Source organism: Zingiber officinale, chromosome 9A (genome assembly GCF_018446385.1).
Source record: "Zingiber officinale cultivar Zhangliang chromosome 9A, Zo_v1.1, whole genome shotgun sequence".
NCBI lineage: Eukaryota > Viridiplantae > Streptophyta > Magnoliopsida > Zingiberales > Zingiberaceae > Zingiber > Zingiber officinale.
The window spans coordinates 49,785,882-49,808,619 of NC_056002.1; the positions used below are offsets into that span (position 1 = coordinate 49,785,882).

The following is a 22,738-nucleotide window of genomic DNA, read 5'->3' on the forward strand; positions in this document are numbered from 1 at the left end:
TGTTTAAGATATTCTGATAGTATCTTATGTAAATGTATTGTTACACTAAAGGATTCTATAATATCGCTTGATTAATGTTGCAACAGCTACTCGATAGTAGCTATTACACCGTCAATTTCATATTGTAGCAACTACTCGATAGTGGCTGCTACAATGTCAATTTCATGTTATAGTAATTATTGTCTAGTAGCTGCTACAATGTGAAACGTATAGTAGCCAAAGCCACTGCGCCTTGTAATCGACTGATGGATGATAGATTTATCCTCCTAATTAGGTTTGGGTTTGTAATCGACCGATGGATGATAGATCTGTTCTCCTAATTGAGTTTGGGTTTGTAATCGACCAATGTAATTTTGCTTAAGTGTTTTTGAGTTTGTAAGAGTGATTAGGCTGATCAAGACAATTCTTATAACAAGAATGTAGATATTAATTCTAATGTTCCTATTTACAGCCACAGGATACATAGGATATAAGAAAAAAAAATCACAAAATTACAAAGGAAGCTCCATCATCTATTTATGAATATCTTTGTGAACCATTTACTTTTTCTCCCTTGTATATTTCATCCAAGTAATCCAAAAGGTGAATTCTTTGAACCTTGAAGACACTTTAAGATTATGATCACTAGGAGACATATGTAAGAGAGACATTGTAGTAGCTAGGGTCGACAATAGTTGATACGATAACCTCACTATTTCATAATTTTTTATGAAACTCGAAAACATTATTTCAAGAAAATCCTGCAAATACCAACAACACAACCACAACATCACAAATATTAGACCTATAATAATATCTCTGAACTCAACCAATACAAACACAACTTCAATAAGTACATCAAATCCATCTATAGTAATCACTCTCTGAGAGTTTAGTAAACCTAATTTCATCACTCAAAGGGCATGTTGTTAGAACCTGCAGCAATAAAGACAAATATAAATAACAAAATTTCTCAATGAACCACTAAATAAAATGAAATGAAACTTTGATAGTACTAGTTATAGATGTCAAATCTTCTTCGTATGTGTCGTTGTCATTGTTATGATGATTCCCTATAGCAGTTGATCTGACAATCGGCACATTATCATATTTACTAGTATTTAATAAAAAATCATTGATTTGGGAATAAAATTATAATACAAATGCAAAATTAATAGATACATACCCTTTCTGTAAAATTGGACAATTGTGTGTGTCGTGTGAGACACCTCGATGAGTGCATCCATGATATAGATTGAACTTTGAGGTTGACGTCTCCTTAGATGATTTTTAATCTCTTCCCACATCCCTTTGCCCTTACTAAAAAAGGATCAATAATTTCGGGGGCCCCATCCATGAATTTCTTCCTTTTACTTTCATTATCACATGTTGAAGGGGAGCCTTGGCGCAACGGTAAAGTTGTTGCTATATGACCAAAAGGTCACGAGTTCGAATCATAGAAACAGCCTCTTGCAAAAAGTAAGGTAAGACTGCATACAATGGATCCTTCCCCGGGATCTCGCATGGCGAGAGCTTCGTGCACCGGGCTGTTTTTTTTTTTTACTTTCATTATCACATGTTCTATTATATTTATCTCTTGAATTTTACTGTATATACAATCGAATTATTCATCCAAGAATCTTTGTCCTCTCATCAATTAAAAATGTATCATCAATTAATATGGTAGCTTTATAGGTTAACCTTGTGTATCTTGACATCAAAAGCCTTTCTAGATTATCAATGAAATTTTACTTACCTAAAGCATATATTGCTCCAACATTTATATTTTTTTTTCTATCGTTTGAGTGTATACTTATCAGGCAGTAGAAAAATTTAGTTGATATGGAAAAAAAACCAATACATACCTACATAGAATGCCCTCGAACTTAAATTTCCTACAGCTATCTCTTGAATTTTATTGTATATACAATCGAATTATTCATCCAAGAATCTTTGTCCTCTCATCAATTAAAAATGTATCATCAATTAATATGGTAGCTTTATAGGTTAACCTTGTGTATCTTGACATCAAAAGCCTTTCTAGATTATCAATGAAATTTTGCTTACCTAAAGCATATATTGCTCCAACATTTATATATTTTTTTCCCATCATTTGAGTGTATACTTATCCAGCAGTAGAAACATTTAGTTGATATGGAAAAAAAACCAATATATACCTGCATAGAATGCCCTCAAACTTAAATTTCCTATAACTACAGGATCTATTTATCATGTGTGAGCACCCTTGTTTTTGAGAAAGAACAACTTTGAAAATTCATGGCATGATAAACCATTATTTCAATGCCTATAGATGCTTGTTATACATAATAACCATGACTCTCACTCATTTCATTTTCAAAATCCAACCATTTTTTTTTGTACAACCTAACCATTTGGATTTCATTAGCCAATTTATCTTAATATTCAAATGCTCATTTATATCAATATGGTCGGCAACTAACTGATTGTGTCTTTGGTGTCGCAATGCCCTATTGAAACGGATGATAAAATTCATCAATGAGTTTTTATTTGAGATATACTTCTTGAAAAATGAATATGAGCTTTCTGATCTCTAACTACTTGACATTTCAACACAAAATACATAACTAAAGTATAATGGGGCCAACCTTTGTTGTAATTCATATATCAATGAAAAATTAATCATTTTTCTCCAAGTTAGAACATTTGATAACCTCTCCTCATAACTTTTCAAATTCATCAGGCTGATCAAATTCATCAAGTATTCTTTATGCTTTGATAGTAATGAAAAGGCAAAGGGAGTAATTTATCTGAAAATTTATTGAGTATGTGCCACAAACAATATCGATGTACTATTTAAGGGAAAACTTGTGCAATGACTTTCATCATAGCTGAATCTTGATTAGTGATGATCACGGTTGATGGACCTTTAGACATGACTTCTATGAACTTCTTAAGCAACTAAATAAAAGACTCGATTTTTTCATCACTTAAAAAAGTCAAAACCAAACACAATGATCTGATGGTGATGATTAACTTCTATAAGGCTGCAAAAATCAACCCATATTTGTTGGAGTTATATGTCTTATCAAACATAACTACATCACCAAATACACTATATGTCCTCCTTGATATATGATCTGGCCAAAAACACCTAGTGAATCTGTTAGTTGAATCAATCTCATAATCAAAGAAAAAGACTGAATTCTTCTCTTTCTTAGATGCAAGTAACTCGACCAGTGTTTCAGCATCGGTACCCTTTTGTTCATCCCTTAGAACTTTCTCAAAGTTTCTAATATCTTTAACTGTGCAACCTTCATGCTCAAGTCTTCCATACTCTATTTCTAATAATCGAATTTATTCACTAGTTGACACATTAGCCTCTGAAAACTGGTGAGCTAATGGTTTCTTGACTACAGAAATATTACGATGTGAGCATAATAAATGCACTTTTGAAAGAGTTGAGAAAAAATGATTAAGACTTTCTATGAAGTTTGTGACAACCCAATTTGACTTAGTCTGTTCTTTGATAAGTGAAATCATTAACTTACATTCAGTCCTAAGTTTGCCATGTGCTCTCTCCTTTTTATGTTGATCACCTTGTGTTTCTTTATTCTTTTTATAATTTATATGTCATTCTTTAAAGCATACAAATTGACTTGTCCTTTTATTTTTTTTTTTACTATTATCTATTTTAGCACTAAATTCGACTTCTCGTGCATATTGGTTATAGAACGAAAATATCTCCTCCACTTATACAAATTACATCCCAATTTTTTATTTTTAATCTCTAGCAAATGTAGTTGATCATCAAAATAAGTTCCTTCCATTGTTAGGAAATGCCAAATTTAGTTCAATTTAAATTAAAATTTTAAATAGTATAAGAAGAATAATATGGAGAAAATATAATATAGAGAAAAAAATAATTTATGATACATGTACTACATAGTAGTAGCTACTACAATATGTAGTAGCTTTTGTTAGATAGCTGCTACAATATGGACCTCATGTTGCAATGGCTATTATCAGTAGTAGCTACAACTTGAAGTAAAATAATGGAGAGAAATAATGACAATAAGACAATTTTAAATGTCTATTCTTCTTTTGTTCAAGAGTTAATATATCAGGAAAGAGTTTAAACCATAAAATCTATAAGCACTACAACTTCAAATACCATGTCTATTCTTCATCACTAATTCACAAGGCAGAAGGATCAAGTTATCAATCGACTAAATATTGTACAAACAGAAAAATAGATACTAGAAGAAGAGCTTATGATCGAGAATGGAGAGGTGAGAGTGGCGACGTCAACTTTGTTTGCGACAATAATTTGGGAAGCTAATCATCTTGTTCAAGAAGAAGCTTGCGATAGAGGAGAAGGGGCGTTGTTGGCAGGAGCAAGAGCGAAAGAAGACGACGATGAAGGAGTGAGAGCGTCTGAGTGAGGGAGCGATTGAGAGAGGAAAATTAGATTTGGAAAAATATTTTAAATGTTTTGAGTGCAGGTAGGCAAAGAGAGTAAAAAAATTAAGTTATATATATATATATATATAGTAAATCTTGTTGGTCAGAATTTGGCTAGCTAGAAATGAATTTAAATACATGCATGTAATTAATTTATAAATTAATTACATGCATGTATTTAAATTCATTTCTAGCTAGCCAAATTCTGACCAACAAGATTTACTATATATATATATAGTTAGTGATGCACAATAGATGCGCGCGCCTATGGAGGGGTCCACCTAGGCACTTGCCATGTGGGACACGCATACCATGCAAGAGGCAGGATATCCTAGACCACTTTTTATGGTCCAAAGGATGTGTCACTCGTATTTGCAATCGGATCGTGGTCACGATCCGACCGTAAATGATTACGATCCCTTCCTGCGTTCACCGTCCCCACCAGGTTATAATTTTTATTCGGAGTGGACGATCGGAGGCCGCCCGGAGGACATCCTCGCTCGACGCCCAATAACCTGACCACTTATCCACTACCGAAGGCCTCCGGGCGGCCTCCGACCACCCGCTCCGAACAAAAATTATAACCTGATGAGGACAATGAACCCAGGAAGGGATCACAACAATTTACGGCCGGATTACGATCACGATCTGACCGTAAATACGAATGACACATCTCCTAGACAATAAAAAAATCCAAGAGATCTGTGGTCACCATGCAGCATAACATCGTCCTATAATAACATATAAAATTAATTAAAAATAAAATTATGATATATATATATATATATATATATATATATATATATATATATATATATATATATATATATATTTTTTATTTTAAAAAAATAACTAAAGCGTACTCTTGAATGCAGGTAGTTAATATAAAATGCAAAATGCAAATAGTTTGACCTTTTAATCAACATTCTTTGTAATCCAGCCTCATCTGAAGGAGTTTGAATGCCTTCATTAACAAGTAAAAGCATCTACGGTGGCCTAAACCTGAATGACGCTATACCTTGTATGATCAAGGTGGCATGTACTCAGTCGCCTGTTAGCGCGCGGGGTTTGTGGTGGATCGTCAACAGAGACATCGAAGTTTGGGAAATGGCTCGAACAAAGCCCATATTTGCCGTCAAAGTTGGTGCATGCCAATGGTCGCCGGTCCCAAACACGATCTTGTTCTTCAATGCTATCTTCCTTGTTGTAGGGAGACTCATCACTCGTTCTGAGGGAGAATCTGGGACAACGCTGCAATTGTAAACGCCAGTACTGTCAGAAATGGATAGGCACTATAACTATAACAAGGTCTTCGACTATTGGTTTGCACCTACACGGAACACCAACTAAAACGTTCTTTTATTGCCCAAATAGAATTGGAGGAATAATGCAGCAAGGTAAAAAAACAGATAAGACTAAATAATTTTTTCTTCCATTTTTGTTATCAGGTATCCAATTTGTTCTGATCAATCCTGGAGGTGTACAATTTAGCCCCACTCCTTGCACACCGATCAACTCAGGAAGCGCAAGAGGCTCCTGACGTGGTACCCAATATCACGAGTTGTTTGAGCACTGCGAACATATAATATGTCTAATATGAGAATCAAACCCTCATTTCATGAGAGAATACTCTGCCTCTTACCACCGCGCAAGAGGCTCCTGACGTGGTACCCAATATCACGAGTTGTTTGAGCACTACGAACATATAATATGTCTAATATGAGAATTGAACCCTCATTTCATGAGAGAATACTCTGCCTCTTACCACCGCACCGTGCCCCTAAGGGTGAATAATTTTTTAAAGTACCAACCAGAGAAGTTCATGAGAAATTAAACAACTACGGAATGTGTACAAGATATATATGGAAATGTTTGAATTAGAGAGACTATAGGTAACATAAGGGAGAACAAGCTCGCTACCTTTATAGATCCCAGCCAACCTTTCATCCCGAAACTTAATAATAAATAATCTAGTCATAAAATAATTTAGACAAACCTAGTAATAAACCGCTCATTCTCTTAGAATAACTTATTCTCCTAAAACAACACTAAGAAAAAGCAATTTTTTTACCAACTCAAACCTAATTATAAAAGTAAGCTCCAATTGCTGCATAATTCTCTCGAATCAAAGAATGGAGAAGATTTGACTCTAAATGAGTTGTCTGCATCTTCCTTTGATTGTCCTTTTCAATGAACAAAACTTGTTGCAAAAGTTATTTTAGTTTTGGCTTTTAAAGAACAAAGTTTATTAATTATTTTTTCCGGTGTCCCTTCCAATGATTGAGGAATAGTGCATGATATCCTTGAGTTTCTGAAAAATTAAGCATTGCACAATTTTTTAGATTGTCCCTTCCAATGATTGAACAATAAAATGTTGAGATTGATCGTGATTTACAAAACTTGTCAACGACTCCACTATGGTCTTGGGGTCTATAGAAAAGTTAGATATGCAAAGGTGGAGACTCAGATACCTTCCAATAAATACTATGTCTTCTATCTTAAAAATCAGTTAAATAATAAGCATTAAGATTTTTTCCCCCCATGATATGATTTAATAAAGTGGACAAGTAGGCTTTTCGAGGAGTTTTTATAGACTATTTGTGGTTATGAATGCAATAGGAGAATCAAATATATCACCATGCATATTTTTCTAATCTAACATAGTAATGTGGTACACAAATTAAATAATAAGCATTAGGTTTATTTTTTCCCCACGATATGAATTAATAAAGTGGGACAAGAAGGCTTTTCGATGAGATTCTATAGACTATTCAAGGTTGTGAATGCAATAGGAGAATCAAGCATATCACCATGCATATTTTTATAGTGTAACTTAGTAATGGATGCAAAATGGCAAGAAAATCAACTCTCGGCCTACCATCTTTAAAATCACAACTCCCTCCCACCTAGAGAGGTCCGTGATTTACTTCATTCATCTTGCTGTGGGGCCGGCGGTGAGGTACACTTAGGATGAGCAAGTCATCTTTTGCCACACAAGCAACTACACAGAGATACATACTACTAGAAGTTTTAATATAGTTGTTGGCTATCAAAAGGATAGCTCGTGTTCTTGTCTTGTTATACCTTTTCAGTTGAATTTTCTCTTTTGATCTTCATATTAGTATGAACGAGTCATAAATATGAGTAACAGTCATAGTTAATAATATTTTGAACATTCATTGCAGTGAAGATATCCAACGATTCTTCAAAGTCGAGTTCTGGGTCTGACCTATCTTAAATGTTCTTTATTTTATAGAGAATGGTCGCCAGGAGAAATTGTGGTGTTGGGCGTATTATGATTAAAAAAGGGACCAAAACATCACAAGTCACCTTTTTGGAGTCAAATAATGTGATTCAATATGGGATGTTGCTGGATGATCGAATCAAGCTTTTGATGATACGGAACAAGATGTTACATCTTGGCCAAGAGACAAAGAGAAAGCGCTAATAGACAAAATCAAGATTTAGATATAATACCAATTGATTGAGCACCAAAACTAACAAACTGGACTAAAATGTTATTCAATTTAAAGATTAATTAATAAGAGAGACTAGGTTGTTTTATAGCCCCGGAATAATGATGCAATAGTTAGATCCTCCAACAGATAACTAAGGAATCTAAAGTTGTAATCTCAACTTCAGCGCACTACAGAGGATTTTTCCTCTAGTGAGAAGCGGGTCTAGCCGTCGGGATGGATATCCATGAACGCTTCCCGATTTACCCTAGTGACCGATAAAAAACTTTTGTGGGATGAACTGGTCATCCAGAATTAGTTAGTTTGAAGAGCTAAATACCTAGTGCCAACTATAAATTAAAAAAAAAAAACTTTAATAGACAAAATCAAGATTTAGATATGATATCATTTGATAGAGCACCAAAACTAACAAACTCATAGTATGGACTAAAATGTTATTAAATTGAAAGATTAATTAATAAGAGAGATTAGGCTCTTTTATAGCCCCACCAAGCAACTTGCACCCAAAAATTTGGTAATACATAATTTATTCCTTAAATGACTTAGTAAAAATTTTTAATAAATAATCAATTATCTTAAAATAACTTATTCTCTTAAAATTAGGGTGACTAAAAATAAAAAATTACCAATTAAAACCAATTATAAAAAATTAGTTCTTTAAGCTTTTTGGCTCATCACATATTCCCCTCATGCCACCTCTTCCCTAAAGTCTCTTTTATAAATCAATTAATTATTAATTATCAATTATCAAATCAATTGGCTCAAATCAATTATCAAATCAACCATAGCTGTTATTGATTTGATAAAAAAAACTAATACAGAAATATAGAGGAAAAATAATTTCAACATGAGTTTATTAATTAGAAAAAGATTATAAGAGATAACAACTATTATTGTGGATTTTGGAGAAGAAATATCTAGTAATTAATTAGTGTGATGAAAGATATATGTTGCACTAACTATCAATAGGGTTGGAACAAAGTTGAGTAGATGATGGTTACACTAGAGAGGATGAATAGCATTCGGTACCTGCAATTGCAATTTACAACAACTCTTATTATAGATCTAGCAAGCTTACAAATATAAGTGCAATAGAAATAAGCATAAATACAACAAACACTTATACAATTGCTAACACTACCACGTTAAAGGAAATTCGGCAGTCACCTAGACTCTAACTCCATGACCTATAATCCATTGGTAGATTACTCCTGAAAAAAAACCACTAACTTTCTCCTTTTCGATCAATTATCGGTGGAGTAACCTCTTAAAAAAACAAGATTACAAGAAGAGAAAGTTTAAGGAACAGAAAGGTTTCTAATAAGATTTTTCCGATTCTATTTTGCCACTAATGAAACCTCTTGTTGTATTTTGGTCTGCTATCGATCAATCGACTAGTCCATACCATTAGTTGACTGTTTGGCTGGATTTGACTGTAGTCAAGCTCTAATGGATCTTTTTTGCCTTTATCCTTGGCATAAGTCAACTAACTTACCATCAGTCTACTAATGTGCCACCAATCAACGGCTCACTCGACTAGTCACCTTAAGAGAACATTCTTTTTGTTGTCTCCTCTACCATAATCGCCTGCTCCACCAATTAACATACATATCACTCAACTAGGAACTGACTACGACCAATTCTAAGGTCAAACTCGTGCATTCGTTCCATGCCATACAAGTCACTCTCACAACTCACTAATAGAGTCTTACCATTGCAATTTAACTTCGACCCTTAGCTATCTCCTAGGTTGCTCGATCCTTTGGATGCACACAAGCCCTTAACTCCTCGGCATGTCATCCTTCACGTGTTCACCTATGTAGTCCGCCTCCATCAGTTATTGTCTTCATTGCTCATCGATGCCCTCATCTTATGGTCCCTCGATTGCCTGATGCAACCTTCTCCCATATTTTTGAACCTTGAGCCACCGAACCTCTAATTTGGTCACACCAAGAAATCACACTACTCCAATTGCTACCACAATGTTTCTTGTCCTATGGTCCCTTAGATATGTCATTCCATCCTTCTTCGATCTCGATAAACATCCAAGCCACTAAGCATGTCACCTTGGCCAACCAAGTCATCATCCACATCATTACTCGATCTCATCGAGCACAAGCTCTCCAAGCTCCTTGTGTGTTCCTACAAATCCCTACATACTTAAACATACATCAAATCACAAGACAAAGAGCTAACTTAAATCCTTTTCCCAAACATCAAAACCCAAGATATTGGGCTGCTTGGGGCACAATTGCACCAACAATTAGAAGTACTAGAAGTGTGAGAAATGATGGGTTATATATCAAAGTTTAATTATGAGTTATTAGAGGATTAAAGAGTCAATTGGGATTACTTATCAGTATTTATGGTGGGAGTGAGTGTATAGGCTGGTTTTTGCTAATTAGATCCAATTTGGATTGAATTTGGGATTAAATTTTTGGATTAAAAATTGTTCAAGGTGGATATTGATTAGGGTCTTTAGACTCAAACTAGGTTGGAATGGGATTGGATTCTAGGCTTATTAGATGAACTAGTTTGGACTAGTTAGTTTGGCTAAAGTCAATTGGGGTTTGCTTAAAGCTTTATCTTTTCCCAACAATCAAGTCCCCATAGCCTTACCCTTTCCTCTCGTAATTGTGCCACAGCACTTGCTTCCAACTTCCACTACAACCCCCACCCCATCAGCAGTTGCATCCCTCTTGTTTTGAATTTTCCCAACTCAACCCTCACTATCCTGCAACCTTGCAGTGGCCAATTTTCCCCACCATTCACAATTCCTCTATGCCCCTCAATCCATGTTTCCTTCTCTCCCTTTCTTGTGTTCTTGGAATAACAAATCATTTCACCTACTCTTTCGATGCATGAGCAGCAACTGCACTCCTCTTCGTCACAAAAGAAGCAACTTATGTGAACATCAGCCAACTCTTCCTCCTTCCCTTCCTCACAATAGTAATCCTCGCCTCTCTTCTCCTCCCTTATGTACAAACACCGAGCAATAACCGTTGTGTGGGTAGATAACTTGAGTTCATGTATCTTCTTGTAATTTTAGGATTCTCTTGCATATTTTCATTTAAAAGTACCCCTTAAGCAAGCAAGGATTGCCTATGGCAGTAGAGAAGTTACTGTTCTACTTACAAGAGTTATTCAATATTAATTAGTTAATTGTGCATTGGTGGAATAGTAGTTCGGTGTAGCATAGTGGGGGAATATAGTAACCGATTCAATGACAAATAATTTTAGTGGGTCAAAGGGGTTGACTGGGTGTGTATTAGTGGGTGTTATAAAATCCTTGCATTTCTTTATGTTAAGTTGAGAAATACTTAATGAAAGATGGTTGAGAAGGATGAATAAAGCATTAGGGACCGACTACACAACAATACCAACCAAGTCTTTATCCCACTAAATGGGGTCGGCTATATGGATCCTCCTATGTCATTGGGATTCATCCCTTACTTATATCCTTATCTATATTTAAATAAATTTTATCGAATTTTAGCATTGTTAACCAAGTCTTCTTTGGTTCCTTCTTCCTCGATTAATGTATATTTATCATGATCTCATATTGCATTGAAATATTTATTGGTCGCTTAAGTATATGTTCATACCATCTTAAATGTGTCTCTTGAAGTTCCCTCAATAGGCATCACCTCGACTATAAGGGCATAATATTTGGGCTAAAAGGGAGAGATTTTAGTAACGGTTGATGTGGAAGTTGAGCGAATGAGAAGATAGTGGTTTGGTGTTGTAGGTGAGTCAGTAGACATTACTAGTTTAGTGGTTGAGTTATGAGGTACATTTGAGTTTAGATGTAAACCTGAAGTATCTTGTTGACTCCTATTTGTTTTATTCTATTATGTTGTTAGCTTTTAGCAGTTTCTTCTTATAGTATATCAATTGAAACACGTGCCAAGTATTTATGCAAAATATATATGTTGTTTTATATGATGGTCTTATGTGATGGTATTACATGAACTCTTAACGTGCAGTAATGTCAAATATTTAATTATTATTGATTATATCATAATATAGTTTTTTATTGCTACTTATATTGATACACATCGAGGATGGAAAATGATTAACTTCCTTACCTTAGGTTGGGATATGGTGAACATAATACCTAACACTAGCTGAATTACTTGTGAACAATGAGCTAATTTGTTGAGGACAAGATACTCTTTTATAGTTAAGGCCTTTGTTCAATCAGATCCATAGCAATTGTATTTATTTTTCTCTCCTCGACATACGTCAGGCACATCTACCACAATGAGCTCAAGTTATCTTTAGTAGTCGCTCCCATATGGGGCATTGCCACTCCATCACGGTGGAGTGTAAAGATAACACTCATGAGTGGGTCAAACAATCTTCCTTTAGTTGTAGTTCTAGCAATTAGCAATTGAACGATAAATGGTAGTGCTCTTTTTTTTCCTTGCAAGATGGGAATCTTGCAGCCAAGTTATTATACCATTTTTCATAATTTTAAAGTTTTATTATGGCGCTCGCGCGACACTTCAGGACGCGTCACTAGGCTCGCGCGACATGTATAAAATATCCAATATCAAAGGTTTAGGTGATACTACATGTATAAAATATGTAACAAAGATATTGTCTCGTATTTATGATAAGAAATCAAAACAGATGAAAAAGAAAATACAAAAAATTGTTTAGCAAGCACTCTAAAGGAAACATAAATTTGGAGACTAAAACTTGGTAAATTTACATATTATTGTATTATTAATTCAATAAATTTAGTTGAATCCTTGAATGAAAATAGGAATAGACGATGTACTTAATTATCATCAAATCTAGGCTATACTCAATCAGCTTCTCCTTTCAATTTCTGCCTGTCCTGAGCTAGAGCCCATCTTTAACTCATTACATAACTACATTCCTACTGTCCAGATCTTGCACCATTTTATTGTCAATCTAGCATTACATGACTAAGGACTTGCTCCTTCACCGTTTTAGAATTTGTCACTTATTTTTTCTAGCATCAAAAACGTCAAAAAGTAAAACCATCTGACCCAAGTAATTTTTACAGAACCATCTCAGCCTACATTTCACTACTATTGGAAAATGAATCAAAAAATTAAATGCCAAACAGAAATCAATCACAATGATTTAAGAAAAAATAAATAGTTGAGCATTTAGTAATAGTTTACATAGTAAAGTAGCATTAGTTATAAAGACCTGACGAAATTCAGAATTGTCGATTCGACGATTTAGAAAATCTTGACTCTTAACCTTAACCTTAACCTTCAAAGGCGGGTTACAATTGTGAACCGTTGATTACAGTTTGGTTCATAGTTCATGACAGTTTAAAATTATTATTTATATTTTATTTTTTAAAAAATTATAAATATGAAAAATTAAAAAATGGAGAAGACATAAACTTATTTAAATTGCTTCCGTATCCATTTAGGACAAAGAATTAAAGCCCACATAGTTTGTTAATTCCTTCCGTAGTAAAATCTTTTATTTCATCTTTTGAAAATTACATTCTTCTTATTTATTTTTTTTGCAACTTTCGTGCCACTTGGTCTTGCACATATACCAATGATTCTTTTATCTAACATTAACATTGTTATATTTTAGTGTGATGAGGCTTATATATATATACACACACAAGTTATATTTTTGATCAATTTTATATATTCGTATATATAGTTTTATTATTGAATAAATTATATCCTTTAATAAATTATTATTAAATATATTATACAAATCAAATGTTCTATAAAAACTCAATTAGTTAGGTGTTGAATGAATAAAATAAAGTTGACGAGTGATCTAAATTAAATGGAATTAATAAATGTAATGGTTTAAAGGTAAAATAGTCCTAAATTAAAAAAAAAATAGCAAATAGGTTGAAATTTTGATTTAAAAGACAAGTGGAATAGTTTCAATATTAGAAAATTCAGAGCAAATAAGTTGAAAAATTAACTTCAATAAAAAGGTAGAATAGTTTCATATTGAAAATTTTAAAACAAAAGAGATGGTTTATATTGAAACACACAATTAATATCATTAAAATATTATAATTATTATTAAATGAGAGGTTCTCATTGAAAAAATTTAAACCAATTAAAATTTATTATTATTATTTTTTAAAATATAGGAGAATCAATGATTAACCACCAATTGAATCAGCGGTCTGAACTGGCAGTTCAACTTGCTGGTTCGCGGTTAAATTTGGACGGACCCGTAACCAACCTATTAAACCGGTTTAGACCCGGCCCATGGGCAAGCCTATAAAGCTACACTACGAAGGCCTCCCCTAAAATAAGGTCTTAATTATATGTCCCATGAAATCATACCACATATTTTACCTACAATGCATAATCCTACTAATATTTCAAAATTCAGATAAACATAATAGAAAAAAGACACTCTGTATGAAGAAGCATGATAGTGCAAGCTTTGCATGCAATGATGTTTCCTCAAAGACAATCAAAGCACATATAATGCAGAGCTTATTTAATGAACGGACAAGGATATATAACAAGATAACATACCCAAGATGATTTAGAAGCCAACCAGCTCGTAGCTTCTCATTCTGTCCTCCGCACATAGAAACCAGTTCCTGAAATTCAGAGCGGACGCTTTCACAGATTATTCCTCTTTTTCCGGCTAGTGCAACACCAAATTCTACCATAATTGGGTGCTCAAGTTCAGAATTCACCTGAAAATTACTGTGCAAGGCTATATAAAAAGCTAATAAAAGGGCAGAAAGAAAACCTCAATTAGGTTTAACATGTCATCGAGAACCAAACTTAAAGAAACAAGTGCTAAACCACAAATAAAGAACAAGTAATGTCTTGAAGTTTAACACAATACTGATGATACTTTGTGGATAGAAAATTAAACAGAGAGACACTCTGATGCTGCAACAATTAAGAAATCTGAAATTTTATAATTTTTATGTATCCCTCTTTTTTGGGGCAGCAACCAACTGTTTGTTCCATGGCATTCAGTTTAGTTGGTTATTAAGGGAATTGTCTCCGCTTTCTCCCAATGGTCTCTAGCACTGATATGACTATTAACTTGCACAAGCTTGGTGAGGGATTGTCTTTAGTTTAACATGCGAAGTCATAAAAACAAAAGAACTAGGCTCACTCACTTTCCTTCTCTAACAATTGTTCAAATCTTGCTTGAATATGTCTGTAGAAAAGCCTGAGAGGGAGGCAAGAACCATGCTTTCAGAGAAGTAGCTGTCAGAATCCACTCTGAACTGTGATAATAACTAAGCCATGTTGTAAGGGGACGTGCTCCACACATGATGTGGCCATGCCCAAAATGTATGGGAGATAGATCAGCCATAGGAGTATGCCAAGATATGCACTAGGGCAATTAGGTTGAGAAAGGATTAAGACCAACAAGTGTTGCACTTCTCTCTTTTGTTTCGGCTAGTGGTGGTTGGAGGGGTTTTAGAAGAAGGCGCAAGAACAATGCTTTAATCTCTTTTTGATATGGCCACTAGTCTTGGTATTGGCGTCATTCTTCATTGAAACAAATGAATGTTGGGTGAGAGGTTTCTGCCTTGTTATCAAAAGGGGGAGTGGTGTAAAGCAAACTCCATTCTTAGACGAGCACAAGGCTTAGTCAAGAAAAAGTAGGTCACTTTAGGAATAGATTATTTATTTACAAAGATTTTAGCAAATAAATTATTTATTTGCTGGTGAGTAGGGAATAAATTATTTATTTCCAAGTTAGGTAATTGTTGGGGCCTTTAAACCTAAACCTCAATCCTTGTTTAATCATTTTTAATTTAATAAAACCTTGTTCTCTTCGTGAGTTTTTCTTCTGAAAAAGTGTTACATCAAGTGGTATATAAGCAACCTACAACAATAACAACCAAACTTTTACCCACTAAGTAAGGTAGCTATATGGATCCTCCGACGCCATTAGGCTTAATCCCCTATTATATCCTTAACTATATTTAAATAAATTTTCCCTTATTTTATTGTTGCTAACAAAGTCTTCTTTGGTCTTTTTCTTCCTCAATTAATGTGCATGTTTGTTATGATCTCACATAACTAACTGGGACATTTATTGATCACTAAGTATATATCCAAACTATATTAAGCACATCTCATGGAGTTTTCGCTTAATGGACATAAACCAAGTTTCTCTCTAATGTTCTCAATTTTTATCCTATCTATCCTCGTATGTTCGTATATTTACCTTAATATCCTCATTTCTATGACTCTTAGCTTCTACTCGTGTGCTCATTGAAACCCAACATTCAACTTCATATAACATAACAAGTATAATCATCATTTTGTAAAACTTCCTTTTAAACTTTAGAAGTATCTTATGATCATAAAGAGCACCTAACGCCCTTCTCCATTTTGACCATTCTGCGTATATCCTATGTAAAATATCTCAATCAATCCATCCCCTTTTGCAAGACTGATCATAAAAAGTTCTCAGTTATAGGTAATTCATTATCTCATATCTTAACAATTGTCCTACCATATCTAATACTACTAAACTTAAATTCTATATATTTTATTTTTACTCTACTAAAACTAAAACCTTTTATTTCCAGTGGTTTCTACCAAGATGCGAACTTAGCATTTACTCTTTCACGTGTCTCATCAATCAAAAAAATGTTATTACAACATGCATCATAGTAACATATCTTGAATATGTCTAGTGCGTTCATTCATGGCTAGTGTAAAAAGATATGGACTTAGAATTTATCCTTAATGTATAGGAAATGCTTCGGTTAATCCTTCTAGAATTGTCATTACATATTCATACATATCCTTAATTGTTTCAATATAAGCTATGCTAACACCACCTTTTCTAAGTTCTCCACATAATTTCCTTCAAAACTATTATAAATTTTTTTCTATCGTGGACCTTTCGAACATGAATGCAAATTGATTTTACCTTGGTCTCCTTAACTTTTTTTCTTATTCTTTCCAAAAGTTTCATGATATAACTTATTAGCTTAATGCCCCCATAATTCACAAAAATTTATACATCTCTTTTGTTTTTATACAAGAACTAGACAACTTACCCTCTTAGGCTTTTTTTTTTTCATTTTCGATAACAAATTGGATAGCTTTATAAGACATTCAATACCTTGCTTCCTTAGATATTATTAGAATATCATTGGGTCCAACTAATTTTTTATTTGCATCCCATTTAACACAGGTTCTACTTCTAGAATTTAAATTATCCAATAAAAATTTAAATTTCCCCTCACCTACTTAAATTTCTTATGCTAAGTTGCTCACCTAAAGTTTCATTAAAAAGTTGATGAAATTACCTCTTTCAATTTGCATAACTTAATCTTAGGAGTCATGCATATTTTCCTTCTACTGTGTATTTAACACCACTAACCAATGTTGGTGATTAAGTTTTCTCCGGAGAAGATCTTGCAATCTTTAAAAAAAAATTGTCCCTCTTGTTGACCATAATAAAATCAATTTACAATTTATTGTTCTCACTTTTGAATGTAACCTAGAGTTTTCTTTTCTTGCAAAATGTATCAGCTATTAAAAGTTCATATGTCATCACGAAATTTAATATGGCTTTTCCTTCTTCATTTCTTGTTCCATAACCATAGTCCCCAATGCACCCTATTATATTTCTCATATCTTTCTACATGCCCATTTAGATCTCCTTCTACTAAAATAATCTCATTTGTCGGAAATTATTTATGCTACTTCATCTCAATCTTCCCAAAACCTAGTCTTCATCTAATTCTACTTAAAGTGCATATATGTTAATTACATTAATAATTTCTTTTACTACCGCTTGAAAGTTATTTCCCTTCATAACTTCTACTACTTTGTCTCTAAATGAATTATCTACAGCAATACTTACTTCATTTTTCGTTTTGCTCTTTTATATGTACCATAACTTAAAACTTAAGTTCTCTATCATCTCTGTCTTCTCTCTCTATACATTTTGTCTCTTGTAAATACAAAATATTATTTTTTTCTCTTAATCATCATATTTACAACCTCCATTGCTTTACTAGTGAACATTCTTATATTTCATGTTCCAAATCTAAGATAATTGATAGTCTGTTCTTATCCAACCTAGCATGAGAATTCTTGTATACTTAACACTGCACGTAAGTCCTCATAGAAGTGTAGCAATCTTTGCCTAGATTGCAATCGGACCCAGCAATGTGTACCTTCCGAAGGACAACCTAACAATAGCTCAATAATTTAATAAATCCATATATAACATTTGCTTATGTTTTACACTAGCTGACAAATTAGCACAACCCTCCTTTATCCAAGCTTGATTCACCATGGGTGGAGTTAGATTGTCATCAAAACTATGAAAAATCTACCCAAAAAGAAATATTGATTGATCCCTTAAAGCATTCATTCTTTATCTGTACCCTTTTTTTTTTTTGGGTGTTTTTCCACTAGATATTACATAGATTCCTACCATGAATATATAAAATGAGGTTTGAAATACTCCTTTATGTTCTAGAACTTGCCTAGAGGAAGTAAGTTCACTCTTGCAAACACAACCTCAAAACAATACAACAACAACAACCAAGTCTTATCCCACTAGGTAAAGTCAGCTATATGGATGTTTTTATACCATTGAGCTCTATCTCCTACTATATCATCATCTATACTTATATAAATTTTATCTAATTTTATTATTGCTAACCAAGTCTTTTTAATCTTTCTCTTCTTCGTTTGATATGCGCGTTTGTCATAGTTTCACATCGCCTAACTGGAGCATTTATTGGTCATCTAAGTACATGCCCATACCATCTTAAACGTGTCTCTTAAAGTTTTCCCTCAATAAATACAACTCTAACTTTCTCTCTAATGCTCTCATTTCTTAGTCTATCAATTCTCGTATGTCCACACATTCACCTTAACATCCTCATCTCTGCAACTCTGATCTTTTGTTCATATGCTCGAGTGATAGCCTAACATTCAACTCTAACATAGCAGCTCTAACTGCGATTTTGTAAAACTTCCCCTTAAATTTTAGAAATACTTTATAGTCACATAAAACACTCGACACTCTCCTCTATTTCAAACATCCTGCTTATATTCTAGTAAGGCATCTCTCTCAATCCCTCCATCGTTTTGCAAAAATAATCCTAAATATTTAAATCTCGGAGTTCCAGGCGTCATCGCCTATCTTAACAATTGTCTCATTACGTCTAATATTACTAAACTTAAATTTCATATGTTCTGTCTTTATTCTACTAAGCCTAAAATATTTCTCTTCTAGTATTTTCCGCCAAGATTCTAGTTTAGCATTTACTCCTTCACGTATTTCATCTATCAAAACAATATCATTTGCAAACAACATGTACCACGGTACTGTAAATTCATCCATAATTAGTGTAAAAAGATATGGACTTAGAGTTAATACTTGACGTAACTCTATCTTTATTGGAAATGCTTCAGTTACTCCGTCTGAAGTTTCTTCGTACATATCCTTAATTAGTTCAATATATATCATGCTAACACCTCTTTTCTAAAATTTTCCATATAATTTTTCTTGAGGCTCTCTCATAAGTTTTTTCTAAGTCAATGAATACCATGTGTAGATCTTATTTTTGCTCCTGATATTTTTCAATAATTGTCTAAAAAGATGTATAGCTTCTATTGTCGACCCTCCAGGCATGAACCCAAATTGATTTTCAGTTATCGTGGACTCCTTTCTTAATCTTTTTTCTATTACTTTTTCCCAAACTTTCATGGTATGACTCATTAGTTTAATACCCCTATAGTTTACACAATTTTGTATGTCTTCATTGTTCTTATATAAGGGAATTAGAGTACTTATCCTTCATTAATCAAATATTTTTTTCGTTTTCAATATCATGTTAAATAATTTTGTAAGTCATTCAATACCTTATTTCCCTAAACATTTTCATACCTCTATCGGAATATCATCTGGTCCAACGGTTTTTCCATTGTACATCTCATTTAAAGTTTGTTTTACTTTTTAAAGTTTAAATTCTATGATAAAAATTTAAATTTCTATACTCATTTAGCCTTTTTAAATTACCTAAGTTAAGTTGGTCACTTAAACCTTCATTAAAAAGTTGATGAAAATATTTCTTCCACCGCTGTTTTATTTCTCCATCATTTACTAGTACCCTATTATATTTATCTTTAATACATTTTATTGGGGTAAGATATCTTGTCTTCCTTTCTCTTACTTTAGTTATTATATAAATATCTCTTTCCCCTTCTTTTGTATTAAATTTTTAATATAATCGTTAAAAAATTTCATTCTTTGCTTCATTCACTACTTTCTTAGCTTTTTTCCGGGCAATTATATATTTTTTAAAATTTTCCTCATTCTTACAATTATATAATTCCTTATAGGCTATTCATTTTTCCTTTACTTTCTCTTGCACTTTCTCATTCCACCATCAAGATTCCTTACTTTGTCCCTTTGACTCACCGAATACACTCTTAGCTAATATTTTCAATTTTGATATTATCTTATCCCATATCGTATTAGAGTCACCATATATTTCAACTAATACTTGTACTCCTATCTTCTCCTTAAATATATTTTGTTTTCCATCCGTTAATTTTCACCACTTAATTCAAGGAGTCGTATATATTTTCTTTCTAATGATACTATGTTTGAAGCGTATATCCAACACTATTAACCTATATTATGTAGTTAAGCTTTCGCCAAGGATAACCTTTCAATCTTTACAAATCTTTCTATCCTTCTTCCTAACCATAAGAAAGTCAATTTGCGATTTATTATTCTCACTTTTGAACGTGACTAAGTGCTCTTCTCTTTTCTTAAAAAAAATGTATTAGCTAATAATAAGGTCATGTGCTATCGCAAAATTTAATATAATTTTTCCTTCCTCATTTCTCATTTCAAACCTAGAACCTCTATGTACCCTCTCATATTCCTCATTTTGGCATGTTCATTTAGATTACCTCCTATTAAAATCATTTCATTTGGTGGAATGTTTTGTAATATTTCATCTAAGTTATCCTAAAATCTTAATTTGGTAGTTTCATCTAATTCTACTTGCGGTGCATATACGCTAATTATACTCATAGTTTCTTTCGCCACTATTATCTTAAGGGTTATAATTCTATCTCCTTTTCTAACTACTCCTACAACTTTATCCTTTAACGAGCTATCTGCAACAATACCGACTTCATTTCTTCTTTTACTCTTTTCTATGTACCATAACTTAAAATCCGAGTTATCTATCATTTTCACCTTCTCGCCTACCCATTTTGTCTTTTGTACACACAAAATACTAATTCTTCTTTTAATCATCGTATCTACTACCTCCATTGATTTAATGGTAAGGGTTCCTATGTTTCATATTTCAAATCTTAGATTATTAGTTTTCTTATCATATTTATTCTTACCGAACCTATAGTGTGAAAACTCTTGTCTATTTAACATTACTCTCAAGTTCTCATAGAGATGTAATGGTCTTTAACAATACATTACAGTCGGACCCTATAACGCGAACTCTTACATATTTAACACTACATCTGAGTTCTGGAAACATAGCGGTTCTTGCCGAGACGTTATAATTAGACCCTGCAACACGTTTCTTCCGAGGAAGGACCTGACATTGACACAATAGTTTAATGAATCCATTCATTGAATATTTGTCATAATTTTAAAGCTAGCGGGCAACCTAACACGACTCTCCTCCTTTATCCAGGCTTGGGACCGACCATGACTGGTTCATTATGGGCCAGATAATAAGATTCCATAGATTGAGGACTAGATATTATTCATCAGAAGAGTTTGAGCTACTTATTTATAAGGATTCAATTACTTGCAAGCTATTATTCAATCAACAATGGATTCAATAATGGGATTATAGATTCCCAAACATAAAGCATGACACACACCTGAGCCGTCACGAACTCATAGTTGCCCTTGAACCTTGCTCTCATCTCATGCTCGGGAGCCTTCATCAGCCGTTCACAATCTCCATTACTAATTCCTGAAACCAAGGCGACCAATGCTGTTGTATCAAAATTTACAGCGTGGGCTGAATCCATGTTCATCTTTGAAAGCACAGATCCAAATCCTTCAGACGATTCACAAACTTCCACTGTCTCATCCATAACTTGAGAACTACAAATAGCACCTCCTCTGTCATCTGGGCTAATCTTTATCTCAAACACCCTGCAGTTTGAACTGTCTGGCCACCTAACACCAACCCATCCCTCTTCCAATTCCTTGAACACATCCTCGTCCTCGTTCTTAAAGAAATTAATCTCAGAGGCCCCAAACTCCCTCACCAGATTGTTGGCAACATAGCTGGGGACGCCGCGGGAGAAGACAAGGAGGACAGAAGCGGGTTTGAGCGCCCCAGCCGATCGGGCAGCAACGGCGACGCGCTCAACGCGAGCACGGAGGCCCCTGGGACCGATCCAGGAAAGGTAGGAAGGATTTCGATCAGAGACCACGAACCATGCAGGACAGCAGCGGAAAGTGCAGACGAGGTCGACGTGGACGGGGAGGTCAGATCCAGCGGCAATGATGGGCCTAGAGACGCGGGTGACGCATTGAATGGAGGGGTGAAGGAGGAGACGGCCGATGGATTCGAGGTACCCGATATTGGAGCTAAGGGGAAGGAAAGGAGACGGTGAGGAGGTGAGGCGAGAGAGGGAGCGGAGCTCAGCATCGAGGAGGCGGGTGAGCGATTGGTAGGAGGATGGAGGAAGGCCGGAGTGGAGGACGCGGTGACGCAGATCAAGGCAGCGGTTTTCGGCATCGCGAATTTGATGGCCACCGGCGGCGACGGCGTTGCGGTGGATTTCAGTTTCGGGAAGGGGACTCATCGTGGGAAATGAGAAAGGTTTTGGGGAAAAAAAATCAAATAG

The 22,738-nt window shown here is 34.1% G+C and overlaps 1 protein-coding gene across 4 annotated transcripts; it reads right to left on the bottom strand.

The window, feature by feature from the left end:
- Positions 1-5,282: 5,282 nt before the first annotated feature.
- Positions 5,283-22,729, bottom strand: LOC122021221. Of its 4 annotated transcripts, none has more exons than XM_042579307.1 (3): positions 21,758-22,728; positions 14,411-14,478; positions 5,283-5,673 (listed from the first exon to the last, which is right to left on the bottom strand). In XM_042579307.1, the coding sequence occupies exons 1-3, from the start codon at positions 22,694-22,696 to the stop codon at positions 5,466-5,468; spliced, it is 1,215 nt and encodes a 404-aa protein (XP_042435241.1). In that variant the 5' UTR covers positions 22,697-22,728; the 3' UTR covers positions 5,283-5,465. The 4 variants fall into 4 exon arrangements, with proteins under 4 accessions (XP_042435241.1, XP_042435240.1, XP_042435243.1 ...); XM_042579306.1 differs by having other exon boundaries at positions 14,411-14,577; positions 21,758-22,727; XM_042579309.1 differs by lacking the exon at positions 5,283-5,673 and adding an exon at positions 8,736-8,927 and having other exon boundaries at positions 21,758-22,729.
- Between the last annotated feature and the right edge of the window lie 9 nt (positions 22,730-22,738).